This window comes from Neoarius graeffei, chromosome 18 (assembly GCF_027579695.1).
Source record: "Neoarius graeffei isolate fNeoGra1 chromosome 18, fNeoGra1.pri, whole genome shotgun sequence".
In the NCBI taxonomy this organism is placed as follows: domain Eukaryota; kingdom Metazoa; phylum Chordata; class Actinopteri; order Siluriformes; family Ariidae; genus Neoarius; species Neoarius graeffei.
The window spans coordinates 48,750,306-48,773,534 of NC_083586.1; the positions used below are offsets into that span (position 1 = coordinate 48,750,306).

Consider the following 23,229-nt stretch of genomic DNA (forward strand, 5'->3'; position numbering starts at 1 on the left):
GCAACCAATTATACGATGTTCCTGCATCGTACCTCTTTGAATGTTTGCTCTAACTCGGTGTAATTCGTGCCCTCGGGAATAACAATGCCTTGATTCTTCAGGTGTGCAAATACTTCCTGAGCCAAATCTAGGGTTGTGTCGTCTTCTTTCTCCTCTTCCATTTGAGTCTCTCCATCCTGTATTACAGCCCCAAACAATGCAGACTAAATCAGATACTGATGAAAAGTAAAGGAATCAAAACGCAGTCACTTTAAAACTCCATAATTTATGACAATCCCTCTTACCATCTCAATTACTCCTCTCTCTCTCTCTCTTACCTCTTTCATGGCGCTTTTGCTGTTTTCTCCTGCTAGTAGCTGGTCTTCTTGCTTGGTGTGATCATGTTCCTGTAGGACGTAAGCTGCTGGCTCTTCAGGTTGGACTTCTTGAGTTTGGGGGACCTTTTCTTCATTCTCCGCTTCCTCGTCGGCAGTGTCGTCATCTTGTTGGACCTGTTTTTGCGGGTTCTTTTCTTGCTCCAGAGTTTCACTGATCAACCGAGCTACTTCACTCTCAACCCCTGGCTTTTCCCGGCCAATCAGGAACCTGCATTTTTGGACACAGAGGGTGCGTTATCTCATGTAAATTTTGCACAGATAACAGGATTTGGTCATATGCATGCTGTGGAATTTTGGCAAACATCTAAAAAAAAAAAAAAAAAGTTGAAAAACCTTTCACCAAAACAATATTATTTACTTTTTAACAGCTTGCTGAGTCTAGCTATAAAATCCTGACGTGCTCTTGGGTCTACGTCCCTTTATAGGGATATGGAACAGATAAGCCACTAGTGTAATAAATAATTAACTGATCTTCCAGTCTTGCTGCGAGTGTGCACCATCATTGAACAAACACAAGCACGCCCTGCGATCTATGACCACTAAAACCCAGACACTAGGGTCAAGCGATCACACTAAAAAGGCGCTGCTGAATAACGAAGCTCTTCAGTTCATATCCTGATGATAAATGGACCTCGCCCTTGAATTCCTGAACAGTAAATGATTGACTAATTATGTATTTTTGAGCTCCGTCATGTTCATGTACGTGTTCGTACTTCACAAGTCCTCTGGTGTTCTTCAGTACAGTGGCAGCGAACAGCTGGGTGACTCCTACAAGGCTGATCCCATCCACTTCCACGATCTGATCGTTGACCTTAATACTGGCAAAGACACAGCATACAAACATTTCTAACCCCTATGTAATTTAATCTCAAAATAATCCATAAATTAAAAGCTGGACAATGTATAAATTAGCAATAACGCTGTATCCATAAAATTATTGGCATTGTTGCGTAGAAATTTATTCAGATTTGGCTTAGGTACCGGCCATCATTCTGAGCCGCTCCTTTCTCTGTGATGGTTTTGACAAAGATGCCGAGTTTCTCCAGACCTTGATCGGCTCCTACGCCCATTCCTATTATACTGATCCCCAGACCTTCATCTCCTGTACCAACAAACCAATACGTATGGAATCAATTTTGTGCCAAAATGTTCATACAATACTTTTGAAATATCAAACAAAAACGACAAATCAAAATGCAAAAAAAAAGTCAATTTTTTTAGACTGGCAAACAAATTATTCGTGTAATCGTGCAAAATATCAGTCTATTACTCTTCAGAAACCTTTTATTTTTGTTCCGTGTCTTTCTCAGTTTTGTTTGATGTAATTTATTTTGGTTGCGATTCCAGCATTCTCGTTTGCGCTCCCTGACTTTTTGCTTGCAGTTTTGGCACAAACTTCACATGTGGGTGGGCTGTCCAGGAATGCATTCCCATTGGCTAACTTGTGTTTGACTGACAGCTACGCTCAGCGATTCCCCCGGAGGCTGTTGCGGCCATTCCCTACTCGGATTCTGGCGGACTGTTTGACGAGTGACCGATCCATTGACGGTAAACAAGGATCGAGTGGACTTCAGTGGCGACTATGATATTGAATTAATTCAACAAAGTGTAAGTGCGGGACAAATGTGTTGTACGTGTTGCAGTAGTACACATTATGCAGGCGTGTTTAACGTTAGCAAGACAGCTATTATATTGGGTAGTGGAGCTAAGTCGAACATTTGACTTGCCACGAAACACCTGCATAATGTGTACCACTGCAACACATTTGTCCCGTACTTACACTTTGTTGAATTAATTCAATATCATAGTCGCCACTGAAGTCCACTCGATCCTTGTTTACCGTCAATGGATCGGTCACTCGTCAAACAGTCCGCCAGAATCCGAGTAGGGAATGGCTGAGCGTAGCTGTCAGTCAAACAAAAGTTAGCCAATGGGAATGCATTCCTGGACAGCCCACCCACATGTGAAGTTCGTGCCAAAACTGCAAGCAAAAAGTCAGGGAGCGCAAACGAGAAAGCTGGAATCGCAACCAAAATAAATTACGTCAAACAAAACTGAGAAAAACGCGGAACAAAAATAAAAGGTTTCTGAAGAGTAATAGACTGATTTTGCACGATTACACGAATAATTTGTTTGCCAGTCTAGAAAAATTGACTTTTTTTTTTTTGTATTTTGATTTGTCATTTTTGTTTGATATTTCAAAAGTATTGTATGAACGTTTTGGCACAAAATTGATTCCATAAATACGCACAGGATATCTACACTGAAGAGAACACAGTTCTGTGCATAAATGTTTCAAAAAACTAATAGTTACAAAAATTTATAATGGAAATTAGTTACAGTCCAAACAATAAGACAGCAGTGCACTTATAGAAGAAGAATACTGATATGCTCAAGTACCACAATCCAAAAGATGATGAAAATAGCCATCCCAAAACAATCACTGGAAGTGAAATCTCATTGACAATAGAGATCAGGATAAAATGGGGTTCACGCTTTGAAATCTCCACTTAAGACTAACAGTGGTCTCACCCGTAACTGGAATTCCAGACCATCACCCATTTCCAAAGAAGCTTATGTTCCTGCACATGGTAAAACTAATTTCCCATGATGCCCAAAGCATACCCCAGTGACCAAACCAAGCATAGCCTGTCTGTCTGTCACTCACCAAGTAACGATGAGTTTTGTCATTTATACGTACCTTTCTGAATTTCCACTGGGAAGACGTCCATTTTCTCCACCCTCTTCTCCAGCTCATATTCGGCTGATGCGGATACGGGGTCGACCTCTTCATTCCTGCGATCGTACTCTTCGTTGGAATATGTAACGAACACCTGCAGAGAGAGCATACACATGCACAGTTTTAGGTGAATCCCATAATAATTAAGGCAGACAATGACAGTTCAATGTGACTCAGATTAGTTTTCAATTAACAAATGACTCATCTACACCAGAGGTTTACAAACTTTTTGACAGGTGGAACCCCTTTTAACTGTAAGTAAGTAAATAAATAAAATCAAGAACCCTTTCAGTACAGATTTATTTTATGCACAAATATTATTTAATCACATATAATATTTTGGCCATTTACTCCACCCAGAGAACTCCAACCCGTGGCATTAAAATTTTCAGCAGTTAGCCTTTTGCACGTTCTGCGATAGGGTTCTTGATGTGATCCTTCTGTGGTGCTCAACTACATGGTGCTACTCTTGGATGCATTATAATAGTATTATATTTTGGCTTTTATATCTATGTTTAGCTAGCAATTTAGCTTTTTGCTGGTGTCGTTAAAGTTATTTATTTATTTATTTTTAAATCTACTTGGTGCCATTTGTACAAATTTAGTATTGATAATACACTTAATTCCATTATTAAACAGTCAACATAGAACCATCCTGAAACTTTTCTGAGGACCACAATGGAAAGAAGTGTTTTACACTTTGTTGGGCCATCCTTGGTTTTAGTTTCATGTATTTAGTTCGATTGTACATTAGTACTTTGTCCTACTTGCATGCAATTTTACCTTAATAAAAATCAATCAATCCTTATGTTATTGATGAGCATAACTTTCATATGGTGGGTTGAACCCCTAGGATCCCCGAACCCAAGTTTGAGAACCACAGATCAAGAGAATTTACTATATTACTATGCTTAACCTGGCAAGCTAAACCAGGTAAAATAGCGTGTGTGTTTTCGTTCCGCATGCAAGCAGCAAATAACCTGAAAGCAACTAATAAAAGAAACAGACTAGAATTCAGTTCCCAGTTGAGAATGGCACAACCAGGCCACTCCCTTTCTCTCTTTCGGTAAATCAAGCCCATTTTTATTGCCATCCTGTCCATAATCTATATACAATCCACACTCACACCTGACTGTCGTCCCATTGATTGAAAACACCTGCTAATTTCACCTTCAAATTAACTAGAAGTAGTTCACATACTTTTGCCACTCACTGATATGTAACATTTACACAACATGCTTACCACTTTAAAGGTGCAATTTGTTGTGACTCAAACAATAATTGAGATAAAAAAAAAAAAAAGGAGGGCAGAACGGTGGTGTAGTGGTTAGCCCTGTCGCCTCACAGTAAGAAGGTCCGGGTTCGAGCCCCGTGGCCGACAAGGGCCTTTCTGTGCGGAGTTTGCATGTTCTCCCTGTGTCCGCGTGGGTTTCCTCCGGGTGCTCCGGTTTCCCCCACAGTCCAAAGACATGCAGGTTAGGTTAACTGTTGACTAAATTGACCGTAGGTGTGAATGTGAGTGTGAATGGTGGTCTGTGTCTACGTGTCAGCCCTGTGATGACCTGGCGACTTGTCCAGGGTGTACCCCGCCTTTCGCCCATAGTCAGCTGGGATAGGCTCCAGCTTGCCTGCGACCCTGTAGAACAGGATAAAGCGGCTAGAGATAATGAGATGAAAAAAAAAGTCTGGAGTGTGCATAGGTATTTACCCTCCCAAGTCAATACTTTGTAGAGCCACCTTTTGTTGCAATTACAGCTGCAAGTCTCTTGAGGTATGTCTCTATTAGCTTAGCACATCTAGCCACTGGGATTTTTGCCCGTTCCTCAAGGCAAAACTGCTCAAACTCTTTCAATTTAGACGGGTTGCGCTGGTGTACAGCAATCTTAAAGTTACGCCACAGATTCTCAATTGAATTGAGGTCTGGGCTTTGATTAGGCCATTCCAAGACATTTAAATGTTTCCCTTTAAACCACTCCAGTGTAGCTTTAGCAGTATGTTTAGGGTCACTGTCCTGCTGGAACGTGAACCTTCATCCCAGTCTCAAACCTCTGGCCGACTCAAACAGGTTTTCCTCCAGAATTGCCCTGTATTTAGTGCCATCCATCTTTCCTTCAGTCCTGACCAGCTTCCCTGTCCCTGCAGATGAAAAACATCCCCACAGCGTGATGCTGCCACCACCATGCTTCACTGTAGGAATGGTGTTCTCAGGGTGTTGGGTTTATACCACACACGGCGTTTCCCATGATGGCCCAAAAGTTCAATTTTAGTCTCATTTGACCAGAGAATCTTCTTCCATGTGTTTGGGGAGTCTGCCACATGCTGTTGGGCAAACTCCAAACGTGTTTTCTTAAGCAATGTTTTTTTTCCTGGCCACTCTTCCATAAAGCCCCACTCTGTGGCGTGTATGGCTTAAAGTGGTCCTATGGACAGATACTCCCATCTCCGCTGTGGATCTTTGCAGCTCCCTCAGTGTTATCTTTGGTGTCTTTGTTACATCTCTGATTCATGCCCTCCTTGCCCGGTCTGTGAGTTTTGGTGGGCGGCCTTCTCATCAGGTTTGTAGTGGTGCCATATTCTTTCCATTTTGCTATAATGGATTTAATGGTGCTCCGTGGGATATTCAAAAAGTTTGGGATTTTTTTTTTTTTTTAAATAACCCAACCCTGATCTATACTTCTCCACAACTTTGTCTCTGACCTGTCTGGAGTGCTCCTTGGTTCTCACGTTGCTTGCTTAGTAGTGTTGCAGAGTCAAGGTCCTTCCAGAACAGGTTGATTTTATACAGACGACATCATAGGACAGATCATGTGACACTAACTTCACACAGGTGGATCTTAAAATCAACTAATTACATGACTTATGAAGTGAATTGGTTGGACCAGCGCTTATTTAGGGGTTTCATGTAAAAAAGGGGGTGAATACTTATGCACACTCAAGATTTCTGTTTTTTCATCTTAATTATTGTTTGTGTCACAACAAAACAATTTGCACCTTTTAAGCTGTAAGCATGTTGTGTAAATCAAATGGTGCTAACCTTCCAAAAATCCATTTTAATTTCAGCTTGTAATACGACAAAACAGGACAAACACCAAGGGGGATGAATACTTTTGCAAGACACGGTATACCGGGTTGAAAGATTGGACTTCCAATACTACAGCGAAACATACAAGTCAAGACAACACAGTGGCTCTACAGCCATGATCAGGAGTGGAGAGTATGGATTTAAAATACAAACCTGAAATACTACATTCGGTCATTTCAATTTAATAACTTTTTCCTCAAGTCTATACTTTATGAATATTCTCATTAATCCAGGTCAAAGTTACCTCAAGGAAATTGGATCAAATGCAACTGGACTTGGTTTTAAGTCTTTGAAGACGTTTCACCTCTCATCCAAGAGGCTTCATTAGTTTGTCTGACTGGGCTAGGTGAAACATCTTCAAAGACTTAAAACCAAAGTCCAGTTGCATTTGATTCAATTTCCTTGAGGTATATACACGTTATGAAAATACTTCGATTTGTCTGATTCCACAGACTAATTTCACCAAGATTTAAAAAAAAAAAAAAAAAACCTTAGTAATTGTTATGGAACATGTGAGGTTACTGTGACATGTTTACACTTGGTTTAAAAACGTGTCTTAGGCGATCAGATCACAAGTCGAAACGACCACCAAGATACATTCACTCCAGCTGCTTGCTCACGTGATCTGGGATACATTTGACAATATATCTTTTGCAGTGTAAAAACTAACGGTGTCCTGACACACCCCAGACAAGGATGTAACAGGAAAATAAGTCATCAATGCAAGACATGGTTGTTGTTTTGGCGACAGTGCGCCAACACTCGTCTCGTCCTCGTCTTTTGTAAGTCGCAAATGATTTTGTCCTGCTGGAACAGGACTCGTACAAGGCCGGATTAACTATATGGGCCTGCGGCACAGTGCCCAGGGGCACCAACCACTCACAGCCAGTGGGGGGGCACCACATGACAGAAACTTTAAAAATATTTTTCATGAATGTTTGTACACTTAAAATGGTTATACACTTGACATTGTTAAATAGTCATATATAATTCATTATGAACACTAATTTCATAAGAACAACAATCATAATTCTTAGCAAGAGTGGCCTATGTGACCATTAACCCCCCTTTCCTCAACCTGTCAGTTGAGCCAGTCCACCTACGGTGAAATGCATCAATTTTTTTAAAACCGCGGTAGAAATGAAAAATGGACAGACATCAATTGAGTGGTTGTGCGAAGAGAAAATTTAAAAAAAAAAAAAAAAAAAAAAAAAAAAAGAGAGAGACTCCAGGCGTGTAGCTGCAATTAAAAATGTTCCAGTGTTAGATCGTTTTTTTATAAAAACATCGACAACTGCTGTCACTACCAGTGCTGAAGCCGAAGCTAGTGAAATCAGCGATGCTAGTGAGGGAGATGGCCCTGCTAGCACTAGCCGGGGAGATGCTACAACCACAGCCAGTGTTAGCCGAGGGGTCGGCGACGACGAGGATCCCCTTGAGACATACAAATATATGCTGCTCATTTTTGAATAAGACATTTCAGTATGCCTACATGCACATCGTTGGTTGTTTTCAGTGAATTTGATGGGCTGATGTAGCGTACTTAATAAATTTTCAATGAGGAAGAATGACCTTGTTTATGTGTACTATTGTTTATGTATATGCTACTATTTTTGACAGCAAAGGGCAAGGTTTGTGAGTGTGTGCAGGAGGTTACTGAACGCGTGCGCGCAGGGTGTGTGTGTGTGTGGGGGGGGGGGGGGGGGGGGGGGGCACTTGAGGTATAGTGTCCAGGGGCACCGCATTGGCTTAATACGGCACTGGACTCGTATATTAGTTCTTGAAACATTTTTGTTTTCTTCACTCACCCAACCTAAACAAATCTGGCGCTTGTCTGAATAAGTAATAAAAGTTAGAGCCCTGCACTCCCGCGGGAGTCCCGCGGGACCCGACGCAAAGCAGTGTGGCGCGGGACAAATTTTGAAAGCTCATTGCGGGCGGGAGAGGGACTGCACAATGCGGGAGCGGGCGGGAGAGGTGATAAGCTGCAGTCCCGCTAACTAAAAACGTGTTTAAAATAAAATTTATAAATTATTAATTTATGTCTATCATATATAATTTGTGCTGGATATTTTATTTGGCATTAATAAAAACATTTTAAGATGCTTAAGTTTGCGGATGTGGTCTAATCTCGCGTACGTTTCCGATTCCTTTCCGCTCTTCCGTGTTTGAGATCTCCGATCATGGCAGAAGAGCAGAGCTCCTCTCGTGAAGCTCACAATGGGCATCTCTGTAAAGCCTCAGCTGCGCATGCCGCCTGGCAACGCACACCCTCGCTATGTGAAGGATCGGTCAGTGGAGAGCTCAGCTAAGCTCAGCATGTTTAATTCCCCAAGCCAATGACAAGAACTTTCGTGAGAAATAACGCGAACGTCTGTATCATGCGGGATTTGCGGGCAGGAGCGGGACAAAATATGGCAGGCGCGGGCGGCAGCGGGACTGAAAATCATAATTCTTTGCGTAGCGGGCCTGCACAATGCGGGAGCGGGCGGGAGCAGGGCTGAAAATTCTGTCCCGCGCAGACCTTTAATAAAAGTGTTGCGGGCCCTTTAAGTTTCCAGCAGAAGTGATGAAGGCAGGAATGAAATCTGAACACAAGAGATCGTCTGGATACCTTAGAGACACATCATGGATAAGTGTACAGTGGTGCTTGAAAGTTTGTGAACCCTTGAGAAGTTTCTATATTTCTGCATAAATATGACCTAAAACATCATCAGATTTTCACACAAGTCCTAAAAGTAGATAAAGAGAACCCAGTTAAACAAATGAGACAAAAATATTATACTTGGTCATTTATTTATTGAGGAAAATGATCCAATATTACATATCTGTGAGTGGCAAAAGTATGTGAACCTTTGCTTTCAGTATGTGGTGTGACCCTCTTGTGCAGCAATAACTGCAACTAAACGTTTCTGCTAATTGTTGATCAGTCCTGCACACCGGCTTGGAGGAATTTTAGCCCGTTCCTCCGTACAGAACAGCTTCAACTCTGGGATGTTGGTGGGTTTCCTCACATGAACTGCTCGCTTCAGGTCCTTCCACAATATTTCGATTGGATTAAGGTCAGGACTTTGACTTGGCCATTCCAAAACATTAACTTTATTCTTCTTTAACCATTCTTTGGTAGAACGACTTGTGTGCTTAGGGTCGTTGTCTTGCTGCATGACCCACCTTCTCTTGAGATTCAGTTCATGGACAGATGTCCTGACATTTTCCTTTAGAATTGGCTGGTATAATTCAGAATTCATTGTTCCATCAATGATGACAAGCCGTCCTGGCCCAGATGCAGCAAAACAGGCCCAAACCATGATACTACCACCACTATGTTTCACAGATGGGATAAGGTTCTTATGCTGGAATGCAATGTTTTCCTTTCTCCAAACATAACGCTTCTCATTTAAACCAAAACATTCTATTTTGGTCTCATTCATCCACAAAACATTTTTCCAATAGCCTTCTGGCTTGTCCACATGATCTTTAGCAAACTGCAGATGAGTAGCAATGTTCTTTTTGGAGAGCAGTGGCTTTCTCCTTGCAACCCTGCCATGCACACCATTGTTGTTCAGTGTTCTCCTGATGGTGGACTCATGAACATTAGCCAATGTGAGAGAGGCCTTCAATTGCTTAGAAGTTACCCTGGGCTCCTTTGTGACCTCACCGACTATTAGACGCCTTTGTTGGTCGACCACTCCTGGGGAGGGTAACAATGGTCTTGAATTTCCTCCATTTGTACACAATCTGTCTGACTGTAGATTGGTGGAGTCCAAACTCTTTAGCCCATGTTTACATTAGACCATATCAGCGGATCATCAGATTAACGTTTTTAAAACGATTAGTGTGCACACAGCAACAGCAATACACGATTTGTGTGCACACAGCAATACCAATAGACGGATACGCTCGGCTCCGCAGGCATCCTGCGCTCCAAATCACTCCGCCCTGAACAGCGAGTGCCCTCTGGAGGGTGCACACTCCGGCCTTGCGCAGCTCACAGAGCACGTGAGTGAAGTGAACAAGCTGTGATTCGGGACTGAGCCGCTGTGTGTGTGATCCCAGCGCATATCACTTATCACTTGCAAGTGGAAGGATGGCAAGCCTAAAGACAATCATAACTACACAATGGGCAGTATTTGCATCAGTATTTGCAGTATTTTCACACTTTTATACTCTTTAATGAAAGGTGATACAAGGCGGAAGTCCGCGCCGTTTTTCAGCAGTCGCGTCACACGACCAACGCCAGCGAATCAGGAAGGTGGATGTCACAGTGACGTTGTCCAATGAGACGCCAGCTAGAGCTCAGCACAGCGTATCCACGTATTCTGAATGTTTACACAGCACCGGAGCTGACACGATCTGGATTGAATACGTGGACGCTGGCGGATTCCCGTTTCCCGGCGTTTCCAGGCGGTTTAATGTAAACGGACAGTGCATCCGCGAAGAAAACGAGACAGATACGGTCTAATGTAAACGTAGCCTTAGAGATGGTTTTGTAACCTTTTCCAGCCTGATGAGCATCAACAACAGTTTTTCTGAGGTCCTCAGAAATCTCCTTTGTTCTTGCCATGATACACTTCCACAAACATGTGTTGTGAAGATCAGACTTTGATAGATCCCTGTTCTTTAAATAAAACAGGGTGCCCACTCACACCTGATTGCCATCCTATTGATTGAAAACACCTGACTCTAATTTCACCTTCAAATTAACTGCTAATCCTAGAGGTTCACATACTTTTGCCACTCACAGATATGTAATATTGGATCATTTTCCTCAATAAATAAATGACCAAGTCTAATATTTTTGTCTCATTTGTTTAACTGGGTTCTCTTTATCTACTTTTAGGACTGGTGTGGAAATCTGATGATGTTTTAGGTCATTTTTATGCAGAAATATAGACAGACAATTCTAAAGGGTTCACAAACTTTCAAGCACCACTGTAAATGGCAACGTGTCTCAGCTGTCCACTTGTGATCCACTCGCCCAAGACACCTTTTAAAATCAAATGGGGCAGCCATGGCCTGAAGGTTAAAGAAGCAGCCTTGGGACCAAAGGGTTGCTGGTTTGAATCCTGGGACCAGCAGGAAAAGTGTGAGGGGAGATGAGTGAATGAACTTTCCCCTCCCAGCCCAGCCCGAGGGCTGAAGCGCCCTAGAGCAAGGGGTTAGCAAGGCACCTAGCCCCCAACTGCTCCCTGGGTGCTGTAGCATAGCTGCCCACTGCTCTGGGTGGGCGGGCGGGCGGGCGTGTGCACTCATTGCTTGTGTGTGTGTGTTCACTGCTTCAGATGGATTAAATGCAGAGGAGGAATTTCGCTGGGCTTGAGTGTGACAAAATAAAGGCTTCTTGTTCTTCTTCTTCTACACAGGGCATCTCAAAACAGCACTTTCACCAAATAGAACCAAACAGTATAAGGTAACAATCCCCCCCCGTATTATGGATAAGATTTTGTGTTACTCTTAAGTCTTTCCTGTTGTCAGGAGTAACCATGCACTGTGTGAACAATGTCTTTTCTTCAGCAGTCATGCACAGAGGAGCCTCTCTTTCCCTCTGCAGGTCTCTTTTCCAAACACAGAGCCCGGTTTATTCTTAGAGACGAGCAAGGATGAGATTAATAACTGCACGACTAGATGAGTGAGAGAAACCACAGGCGTGAGCGCAGTAATCAGGTCACACTTTAGACTTGGATTCCACTGTGGTTTTTTTGGAAGGAGCTGCCGTGTCTCAGGCTTCAGATTGTTAATAAGCATAGCGAGACTCGAGGTGGAACTAGTGAAGGGTGAAATCTCTTCTACACTACAGCAGCACAGAAAGCAGCCTGATTTAGCCCCACCTGCTAGTGCCAGACGTCTTGACTTCTCACTCGAGCAACCGAGACACACGGTGCATGTATACATGTGCGTATGTGTGGTGGGGTGTTGCTTATGCAATCTTACAATACCAAATGTGGGGCGGGGTGGTGTATTTTTGTGGAAATATTTTACATAACGGTACTTGGACAGTAAATAATGGTGCGGTCAGACTAATGAGCAAAAAAAAAAAAGTTTATGTCTACAGAATAGTTACGAGGGCATCTGAGAAACCTGTTTTTAGCTCAAGATAAAAAAAGCTTCCACTCGGTCATTCAAGACGGGCAGCTCAAACACGCACCCAAGTCCTGATTGAAACGTTGACACGGATACGCTCCAGAGGAAAATCCTAATTTACAAACTGGATAACAAGAAGAGAAGAGGACACTGAAGTGTGTGCGCCAGAGATGACGAGGCGAAGCAGAAGACGTCTGCGATAGTAAATACTCCAAATAAATGAAGGGAATTTAAAAACGCAATCCATAAGAGAAAGAAAGGCATCTGCTAAAGAAAAGACTAACCCTTTTTGTCCCTAAAACACCTTTTTAAATGTAAAATAAACATTAATCAGTTAACACACACATTACAGTGCATTAAAATAGAAGACAGTCTGTCTGTCTCTGTCTCTCTCTCTCACACACACAGGCGTCTTTCTTTCCTAAACAAGATCTCTGCCTTTCAAGTATTCCACTTTCTACTAGTCCAGCTGAGTCATGTGACCTTGTAAACAATACACTTCCTGTGTGATGCCAACCAATCTCCCCCCCCCCCGAGATGTCCCCGCATCTGCATCTGGACAAATGCATGACCTTGCAAAAAACATACACACAAATCAATCAAAGAAAATTAATATCATGAAAGGACCAAGTACCAGCATCTGAAGAGTTAGCACTTGATGCCAAGGAAAAACCTGTAGCTACACTGCTTAAGTGAAATGGATGTGAAGCAAGCTACTGTGCACTTATTCAACAACTGCAAATATTCCTGAACAGTCCTGAGGGAATATACTGTTTATACAGTCAAAAATAGAGTCCTGAAGACAAAGAACGCTGCAGAAATGAGCGGTTTTTTTTCCCCTCTTGTGGTACAGCAAGCCTTGGTAATTATCTGATCTGTTGAGTTAGCAGTGTTTAATGAGGTAGAATAGTAAAGTGTCGTGGCTCTTTCAGGCTACATCCACACGACAACGGCAACGAGATTTTTTTTTTTAAAAATATCGTGTCCACATGGGCAACGGATCAGTAAAATATCAGGTACATATGGCAACGCAACGCTTGCTGAAAACGATGCAATACACATGCCACACCTCTACGTGCGCTGTAAGACGGTCCCATCGGAGACACCAGAACAATAGAAGAAGTAGGACGCATGCGCATAAACCCGTTCTTCTGTAGCATCAGCCACAAAGTTTTGATTATTAATCAGTACCGTAAAATAGTATCTATTGTCTAAGACACTTATTTATATTTCATATTAAAACGTCTATTAATACATAGAAAGCCTGGCCAGGCACTGAACGTTCATCTGCCTTCACTTTAAGAGAAATTCAGGGCGAGCATGAGCCTAGGTTCTTCCCGGTCACTGTCACACGCGCACACCTTCTCACTCCCTATCCTATGGATATAGTCCCTTTAAATCACGTGCTCGTTTTTTGAATGGAGACGCGGAAAGAGGAATGAATGGGGGTAGATGGAAGCCGGTACGCCAACATTCTGAGATCCTCCAGAATTCTTTAATGGTCCGGAATAAATTGAATGCTACACGTTGATGGATTACTTTGTTCTTCTACGCCCTTTTTGAGGAATGTATTGTCGGACTTAAACCAACATCTGAAGAGGTGAGATCGCTCCTTTTTCTTCTCTATTTTTGCTGGCGGGATTGTTTTTGTTTTTGGAAAGCGCACGGGCAGTGCGCGGTTTGGTTATACTGCTTCCGCAGTGTTTGGACTAAAGACTCTGCCCTAAGGGCTATTCTCTCTCTCTCTCACTTTGCACCATTACACAATAAATATTCACAGTGAAAATATTTTGTAAGCACGTTTCATGAACCAAGTTATAGGATTTGTTGACAACTCGCATCGAGTTCGTTACACTTCTACCCGGCTTGAAGCACTGACAGTCATGTGGTTGTGACGTCATCATAAACAAATCCATTCTACTCATCCAGACAACTTCGCAACGGCGCCGTTGCCAGATTTTTCCACTCTGGAACCCGTTCTCAAAAGATTTCGTTTTGGGGCACCCAAAACGCCGGTGCTGTGTGGACGCCAGGCCGGAACGATAAACAATTTTATCAGATTCACCTGAATCCGTTGCCGTGTGGACAGGGCCTCAGACTGTATTTTAGACCAGGGTTTCTCAACACAAGTCCTGGGAAAGCACTAGCATGAGCTGAAGTTTTCACAGGTTCCATCTAATGCTGTGTTTGACGTCACTCGGAAGTGAGAAGTCTGAACTCGGAATGACTGAGGAGGGGGAATTCTTTGGTTTTTCCTCAATTCAGAAATTCCAAAATTACAAGCTTTAAGGGACGCATACATGGGGTTGGATGGTAAGGATAAATTCAAGGGCCCCATCTCAAAATGAGACAAGCCCAGAATGAAGTTACTGTGTGCCAGGGACAGATCTAGCCCAAGAATCTGACAGGTGAACATTTTCAGAAATATTTTCACTAATTTTACCAGCTCGCTATGGATTTTCACAGGGCCATAGAGTACACTGAGCCCTTTCCGAAGAGGGCAGCCACAGCCCGCTACGACCACGGCTCGGCCTGTTATTCGCCCCCGAACACCCCGTGTGAGCACGGCTCGCCAAAAAACTTTAATACAAGCCCTGGCTCCAGCCGCACGCACACGCTGGGATTTAAAAATTCATAACTCGGCCACCGAAAGTCCTAGCCCCATCAAACTTTACAGGCACCTTCCTCTCCCTGAAACCTTTCGAAACAGCCCAGGCATGGCCTGCTACGACCACGGCTCAGCTAATTATTTGCAGCGAATTTCAACCTCTTTCTGGAGCATTTTTATTGGTTTGACCTAGATTCTTTGTCTCCGGTCATGCTATACAAAGCATTGTGAAAATACAGGGAATTAGGTCAGGTAAGCATCACCGCTTGCCACAGGTGGTCAGAACCTGAACCACTGGCCTGTTGGTTGAGCGTGGTTATAGCCGGCTAGCAGTAAAGTAAATAAACGCCCCGTGACCAATACCAAGTGGTGCATCAGTTGCAATATATGTGCACGTACATCGGTCAGACTCAGTCTGGATCCATCCCTGGTTATGCAGTAGGATTAACCCATCAATAGCCTGCTCCTAACACATATGATCCCATGACGGGAGTCACAATATGCATATTTGAGTCCTGCTCCTGCAGAAACGCCAACCACTACCACCAAATCTCAAAATTATTTACATCTGCACCTGACCTGAAGGTTTTCCAATTAACTCATTTGGTTGAATTCCCAAAGAAAACGATAAGAAATTAAAAGTTCGTCCATGATTTTGCAATGTTTTCTTTGTGATTTCTCCTTGCAATATTTATTGTTCCAATTCACACCTGCATTAGCATAAAAACAAACTTGTCTGGCCCCCAAATTCTTTTTGGAATGTCCCATGAGTCCCACTGGATCCCAGTGATCTAGTCCTCATGGACCCCATCTCTGAGCAGGGAAAACAGAGTGCTAGTGTTGGAAGTCCTCCAGTTAAACCATGTAGCAACAACAGACAGCATTATCAAAATAAGATCTCTGATATTTTCCTATTTGAACCCACTTTGGTATTTGTAACAGCACTAGTTTGACTACAGCTAGTCAAAGTACCAAAGATTTGCAATCAGATGGCTAAATTGTCGAACATTACTGCTCTTACCATCAAAATTATCTGAAAACATGTTTCCTTACAGACACAATGCGTTTTTTTTTTAAAATAATGGTTTAAGGAACCTATTCATAAAAAATATCCATACACAAACGACCACTTTTGGCTCCAAGAACTTTGTCCTTTTCTACACCCTCAGAACCCTCATGAACTCGAATAGTTGGCATTAACCTTCATCAACCATTTGGCTACGACCTGTGAAAAAGTCGTAGCCAATTCCAACCTTTATTCCAGGTCAAGCTAAGAGTTTCTCACACAGAAGTAAACTATACCCAAAGCTATTTCTCTGTGTTCACCGTCAGAGGCAAAAAAAAAAAAGACATGCCTGAATTAATGCAAGCTGAGACAGGACCTTTGTTCAAAAAAAAAAAAAGTGGATCGTTTCCTCACATTTGAGTGTATCGCTTACTGATCCAGAATCAGATGATCTTACCTACACAGTACTATTGAAAACATATGAGGAGCAGCAAGCCTGCTCTTTGGTTGCCACTATTGCGCAACATGTAGGTACTCAGAAAACATTTACCTGCATGTGAGATCTTGTATAAAAATGTAGAGGAAGGATAAAGACGGAAAGGAAATTTTCCAACAAAATAACTGGGCCTGACCAATACAGCCAAGCAGGCCTTTGTGCTGTCACATAGTTTTGGTTAATGCTAGTAAGCCAAGTCAAATTAATTGCTTAGGTATTCCACAAAACTTCTGCTTAGCACATACACTTGTTATTGCCTCATAGTGCGTTTACAGGCATAAAAATGTAAGGTTAACTTTGGCGTACCTTGATAGGAGCAGTGGAGAACCTGATCTTTCTCCTTGGGCTGAGATCGTCATCAGAGAGGCCTGGAATCTCCTCATATTCCTGGAACTGGTCATGGTCTGGTCCGGTGTGCTGTCCCTTTTGCTGCTCATCCAACTTGCTTTCCCGGTCATCCACAAAAGCAGCGTTCTCAATCCCACATATCAGAGGTCTTTTCCCAGCAGAGTCCTCATTCACTTGCTGTTGCCCCTCTTCAACATCATGTTCATCATCCTCTTCCTCTAAAGCCTCCTTCACCACATCCTGATCATCCTCCCCATTCTCCTCAGTTTCCCTCTGCTCCTTCTGCATGGCACTTTCCTCCAATTTCTGCTCAACTTTCATCTCACCGTGTGGATATAGTTCCTCTTGCACTTGCTCTTCCTCGTCTTGTACCACTTTCACCTTCTCATCTTCCTCTTGCTCCTTCTGCTTCTCTTTGTGCATACTTTTATCCTCAGCCAACTTTTCCTGTCTTTCCTTATCTCCTACAATCTTTGTTCTGTCCATCCCCTCCTTTTTCTCCTCCTCCTCTAGCCTAAAGTCCCTCCCTGATTTATCTTGATATATGATTCGAACCTCCTTGCTGTCTAGGAGTTCCTTGTCCGAAGGAAGATTTGTGGGAAGTTGCTCATTCTTGACTTCCTCAAAAACATCATCTGCAATGTGGTCGTCTTCATTGCTTTCACCCTCAGATGATTCATTATGGACCACCACTAACTCGGCTCGGACCGTAGACAGACCAGGGGTACCAAAGTCCCCCTTCTGTTGCTTCCCTTTGGAGACATTCAATTCCATACATTCATTTCCATCTCCTGAAGGACTGAGAGAACTACTGCTCAGAGACAAACGATGACGCTTCTCGCTTTTAAAAAGAATAGTTGGTTGTGTAGAGACAACAGAAACTGAAGTTTCACTAGCATTGGCCACTGTGGTTTTTGTGCCATGGCTAGTCCATGGAGGGCTTTCTTCTTTGCAGACTCCATTCAATGGTGAAGGCGAATACTGGGACTCACTTTGTGAAGTTAAGCTCGCATCTGCCTGGCCAGAAGGACTTTCAGGCCACAGAGAGTATGATGTGGGAGAACCATCACTATCTGGTGACAAAGGTGTATCGGAATGCTCACTGTTTGGGGACGATGGTGGTTGGGAATGACTGCTTGGACTTTGTGAACGAGTTGAGACAGATGGGCCGGACAACGACTCACTGTCGCTGTCTAACATGAAGCTCTCCAGTCTCCTGGATATAGGTCCCGCGTTCTTCATAATCACGGCAGGCTTGCGTGGTGGTACCTCACGCTCAGTTCTTCCCCTGTCCTTGGCTTGCTTCGGATGTTCTCCTATTATCTGAATTTGGTCTGTCTTTTCTGTCAGCTTCTTCACACACCTACCATCCTCTGAAACGCTACGCACAGAAGACCGGCTGACAGATCTACCAGGCCCACATCTGTCTGTCGGTAGTCCACTCTCAAAGAGCTTTCTGGTCTCTGAGAACTTCTCAGCCAGCGCCACTTTATTATACGAGATGTCTTCTGATTTACGTACCACTTCCGAGGTGCCCGATTCCATGCTGGAGGCACTCCCCATGCTAGATCTGTACGAGATGGAACTTCGTTGCAATTTAGCCGTTCCAGGTTTGGTTTGGTTTGCACTGTCCTGTGGCTGTTGGACATCCATTTGAAGGAAGAGGTTTTTGATTTCATTGACCCGGCTACCTGATGGTCTGCCTCGCACCTCGCTACCTCCATAGGAGTAAAGGACGGACGGGCCCTCAAAGGAGCATTTGATGGAGTGGAAGTCTGATTTGTATGCATTTCTGTGAGGAGAGGCACTCCTTAGCACTCGGTCACTTTTGGGTTCACTTTTAATCATTTTCAAACTGAATCAAATCGCGCACGTAGGGCAAGTGTATAAATGGATAAAAGACGCAAGCTTTAAAAAAAACAACAACAACAACAACAACAAAAAATGTTTTCATGGGCTTTTTGCTGGCATGTTCTACACAGCCTTAAACAGGACTGGTCTGTTTTCTAGTTGCAAGAGGTGCTTGAAGAATAGCACACTGCACTGAGGTGCTGTTACCTAAAGAAAGGAAACACCAATTTTTAGACAGATCAGTTAAATGTTAGTTCATTTCAGTTCAAGGTAATTCTGATTCTCATTCGAAGTCAATGTTTATTAGAGATATTACATGTTTATTTTTATCTAAGCATGTCAAAACAAGTACTGTACAAACAACAAAACTGATTCAAAGTAACAATGTATCAGATTACTCCTTAAAAGTCTCCCCTTTAGGAAGTCTCACTGAAGTGTCTAAGCAACACCAGCCCACGGTCCGAGTCTGGATTCGAACTAATGCAACTCTGGTGTTACCTATAGGACTCCGTTCCAGAGCTGCCTTTTAATTGCTGACAAGGATTCACTCCATATCGATACCGATAACACAGAAGGCTAGATCACTGCCAGGGAGAATAAAACTCGATCAAACTCACCATAACTCCATGCATATCAGCAGAGGAGGATCTGATCAAATCACCCACATTCAGAAGCGACCAGACCAAACTTCTCACACCCCTTCAGCTCCTGACTGCCTGCAGGATTCGCACACACATTCTCTCTGTCTCTCGCGAACAGCTCGGGAGAGAACCTTATCCTCGAACGCGCGCTCCCGCGCCAGAAGGTTTATCGAGAACGCGCGAGCATGTGTGCGCGTGCAGAAAAGTGGCGACGCGCACGCGCATGCGGGAGGGGGTTGGTGGTGGTGTGGGGATCTTCCCTGGCAAGCCGTGGGAAAAATTCCTATTTTGCCTTCTAGCTCCAACATAACTTGGACACCCAATTAGTAGTACAGACTCTCTGCAGGGCGGCACGGTGGTGTAGTGGTTAGCGCTGTCGCCTCACAGCAAGAAGGTCCTGGGTTCGAGCCCCGTGGCTGGCGAGGGCCTTTCTGTGTGGAGTTTGCATGTTCTCCCCGTGTCCGCGTGGGTTTCCTCCGGGTGCTCCGGTTTCCCCCACAGTCCAAAGACATGCAGGTTAGGTTAACTGGTGACTCTAAATTGACCGTAGGTGTGAATGTGAGTGTGAATGGTTGTCTGTGTCTATGTGTCAGCCTTGTGATGACCTGGCGACTTGTCCAGGGTGTACCCCGCCTTTCGCCCGTAGTCAGCTGGGATAGGCTCCAGCTTGCCTGCGACCCTGTAGAAGGATAAAGCGGCTAGAGATAATGAGATGAGATGAGACTCTCTGCAAGCAACATTGACAGAAAGAATTTAACCTTGAAAATAGTTGAAATTGGGTGGCACGGTGGTGTAGTGGTTAGCGCTGTCGCCTCACAGCAAGAAGGTCCGGGTTCGAGCCCCGTGGCCGGCGAGGGCCTTTCTGTGCGGAGTTTGCATGTTCTCCCCGTGTCCGCGTGGGTTTCCTCCGGGTGCTCCGGTTTCCCCCACAGTCCAAAGACATGCAGGTTAGGTTAACTGGTGACTCTAAATTGACCATAGGTGTGAATGTGAGTGTGAATGGTTGTCTGTGTCTATGTGTCAGCCCTGTGATGACCTGGCGACTTGTCCAGGGTGTACCCCGCCTTTCGCCCATAGTCAGCTGGGATAGGCTCCAGCTTGCCTGCGACCCTGTAGAAGGATAAAGCGGCTAGAGATAGTTGAAATTGAAAGTTTGGAAAAAGCCAGATTTGAAAGGAATGGAAAATGTATGGGTTCGAGCCCAGCAGCCGGCAAGGGGCTTTCTGTGTGGAGTTTGCATGTAAAGGTCTGCGCGGGACAGAATTTTCAGTCCTGCTCCCGCAAAGAATTATGATTTTCAGTCCCGCTCCCGCCCATGCCTGCCATATTTTGTCCCGCAAATCCCGCATGATGCAGACGTTCGCGTTATTTCTCACAAAAGTTCTTGTCATTTGCTTGGGGAATTAAACATGTTGAGCTTAGCTGAGCTCTCCACTGACCAATCCTTCACCTAGCGCACGTAGCAAGGGTGCGCGTTGCCAGGCAGTATGCGCAGCTGAGGTTTTACAGAGATACCCATTGTGAGCTTCACGAGAGGAGCTCTGCTCTTCTGCCATGATCGGAGATCTCAAACACGGAAGAGCGGAAAGGAATCGGAAACGTACGTGAGATTAGACCACATCCGCAAATTTAGGCATCTTAAAATTTTTTATAAATGCCAAATAAAATATCCAGCACAAATTATATATGATAAACATAAATTTTATTTTAAACACGTTTTTAGTTAGCGGGACTGCAGCTTATCACCTCTCCCGCCCGCTCCCGCATTGTGCACTCCTCCTCCCGCCCGCGCCTGCAATGAGCTTTCAAAATTTGTCCTGCGCCGCACTGCTTTGCGTCGGGTCCCGCGGGACTCCCGCGGGAGTGCAGGGCTCTATTTGCATGTTCTCCCCGTGGGTTTCCTCCGGGTGCTCCGGTTTCCCCCACAGTCCAAAGACATGCAGGTTAGGTTAACTGGTGACTCTAAATTGACCATAGGTGTAAATGGTTGTCTGTGTCTATGTGTCAGCCCTGTGATGACCTGGCGACTTGTCCAGGGTGTACCCCGCCTCTCGCCCATAGTCAGCTGGGATAGGCTCCAGCTTGCCTGCGACCCTGTAGAACAGGATAAGCAGCTACAGATAATGGATGAATGGATGGAAAATGTAACGTAAATACATGCATGGGTTGGTAGCTTGTAATATTGAGAGCCTGTAAGAAAAGTTTCAGGCATGTTTCAGCATTTATGAGAAAGTTGTGAGCGTTTTTGTATCGCTGCTCTAATCGCGTAATTGTATCGCTAGCCTGTTGGAAGGGTGATGCGTGATGTCACTTGGGTGCAAGGCTAAGTGTCGCTCTTCAGTACTGAAGGGGGCAAAGCGTTAAGCAGTAATCAATTTCCGCAGACAGGATGGCGGAAAGTGACTCGGAAGGCAGCAAGTACAAACTCATTACAGATTCTGCTGGCCTAGAATCAGTTTGAGCCAAGAGTTAAGGAAGGTGATTCTCAAGAAGAATCAGAACAGGAAACCAGCTCTTCAGATTCTGAAACTGACGAGGAACAATGGATGGGCAACATGCAATGGTGTTCGTGCAAACGTTGTGATCACACATGGCTGAAGCATGCTAACGAACGTTTATGCTGCCAGGAACGTGTAAAAACTCACGCATTTGCCTCTTCGACAGATTTAAGTGAGTCAGATTGTATGCAGATCTGTCTGTAGGTAGTCTAGCAAGGTTACAGTCCGCAGAATGAGGCTGTCATGGCAGCACTACTTGTACCGGGGATATACATAAATATGAAAAGTTGCCTCCCGCACATTCAGTCACGTAGGAGTACATCAGCTGTTCACGCTTCCCTCGCTGTTCATCAGTATTATCTTTCCCCCTCCACTTTTTTGTTAGAGAAAGAGAATTTCAAAATTTTTTCATATAAACTTTTAATGAAATAATCTCCAGCCAGGGGCAGCGATTTCTTGTAATTTGTGTGTGGAGGGATTAAGTGCAGATGAGCTTCCATGTGCTGCACCCAAGTGACATCAGAGCATTGCCGCAAACGATCGGGGGGGATTTTTCTGATTGGTTAAAATATTTTCAATGGCAGCATTTATGAATTCATCGATGATGGGGGAACTCTGCATAGAAACTGACTTTCGGAGATGGATATCTTAGTCATGTGAGATCCTTATTTTCAATTAATCGCATGGATCGTTAGTTTATATAACAATCTATCTTCATAACTGTATTTTAACCATGTTCTTTCTTTTCCTTTAAACCAAATTGTTTATGCACTTGATTTGATTGTTTTTGACTGGATAAAGTTTCAATCAAGCACTCGTCATCATATTCTTCTCCCTTGTCCAGCACTGTTGCCAGGTCAGGGTCCATGTGGACCCTATTGATCCAGATGTCATATTAATTGGAGCATAGTTTTACGCCAGATGCCCTTCCTGATGCAACCCTCCCATTTCTGGGCTTGGGAAACAACCATTCACCAATGGGCAATTTAGAGTAGCCGGTTAACCTAACCGCATGTCTTTGGACTGTGGGGGAAACCGGAGCACCCGGAGAAAACCCACACAAACACAGTGAGAACATGCAAACTCCACACAGAAAGGCCCCTGTCAGCCATTGTGCTCAAACCCAGAATGTTCTTACTGTGAGGCAACACTGCTAACCACTACACCACCGTGCCACCCTTTCAAAACCCTTTTATATGAAGGATAAGAACGGATTCATTCATTCATCTTCATTACGTGCTTTATTCTGGTCGTAATGGATGCACAGCCAATCCTGGGAACACAAGAGATGGGTCACTAGTCCATCACAAGACACCCTGCGGAGCAATTTCGCATGGCCAGTCGACCTACTGGCATGTTTTAGGAAGGTAGAAGGAAACAAGAGAACCCAAATGAAACCCATACAGACATGGAGAGCATGCACCGAAACATGCACCTGAGCTCAAGGAACCTGAAGAACTTTAAAAGGAAAAGTTTCAGAAAATGTAGAACTTCTTTCTGG

General features: G+C 43.9%; 1 protein-coding gene across 2 annotated transcripts in view; it reads right to left on the reverse strand.

Moving 5' to 3' along the window:
- The window catches only part of ppp1r9alb (protein phosphatase 1 regulatory subunit 9A-like B), a 59,498-nt gene extending 40,120 nt beyond the window's left edge, over positions 1–19,378 (reverse strand). For both annotated transcript variants that reach the window (XM_060898958.1, XM_060898957.1), the window contains exons 1-7: positions 19,207–19,378; positions 16,697–18,796; positions 3,079–3,211; positions 1,359–1,479; positions 1,091–1,195; positions 318–585; positions 33–176 (exon numbers count right to left, since the gene is read on the reverse strand). In XM_060898958.1, coding sequence (XP_060754941.1) covers positions 33–176; positions 318–585; positions 1,091–1,195; positions 1,359–1,479; positions 3,079–3,211; positions 16,697–18,586 — 2,661 coding nt within the window. In that variant the 5' untranslated portion in view covers positions 18,587–18,796; positions 19,207–19,378. The remainder of the gene's footprint in view (positions 1–32; positions 177–317; positions 586–1,090; positions 1,196–1,358; positions 1,480–3,078; positions 3,212–16,696; positions 18,797–19,206) is intronic.
- Positions 19,379–23,229: the final 3,851 nt, after the last annotated feature.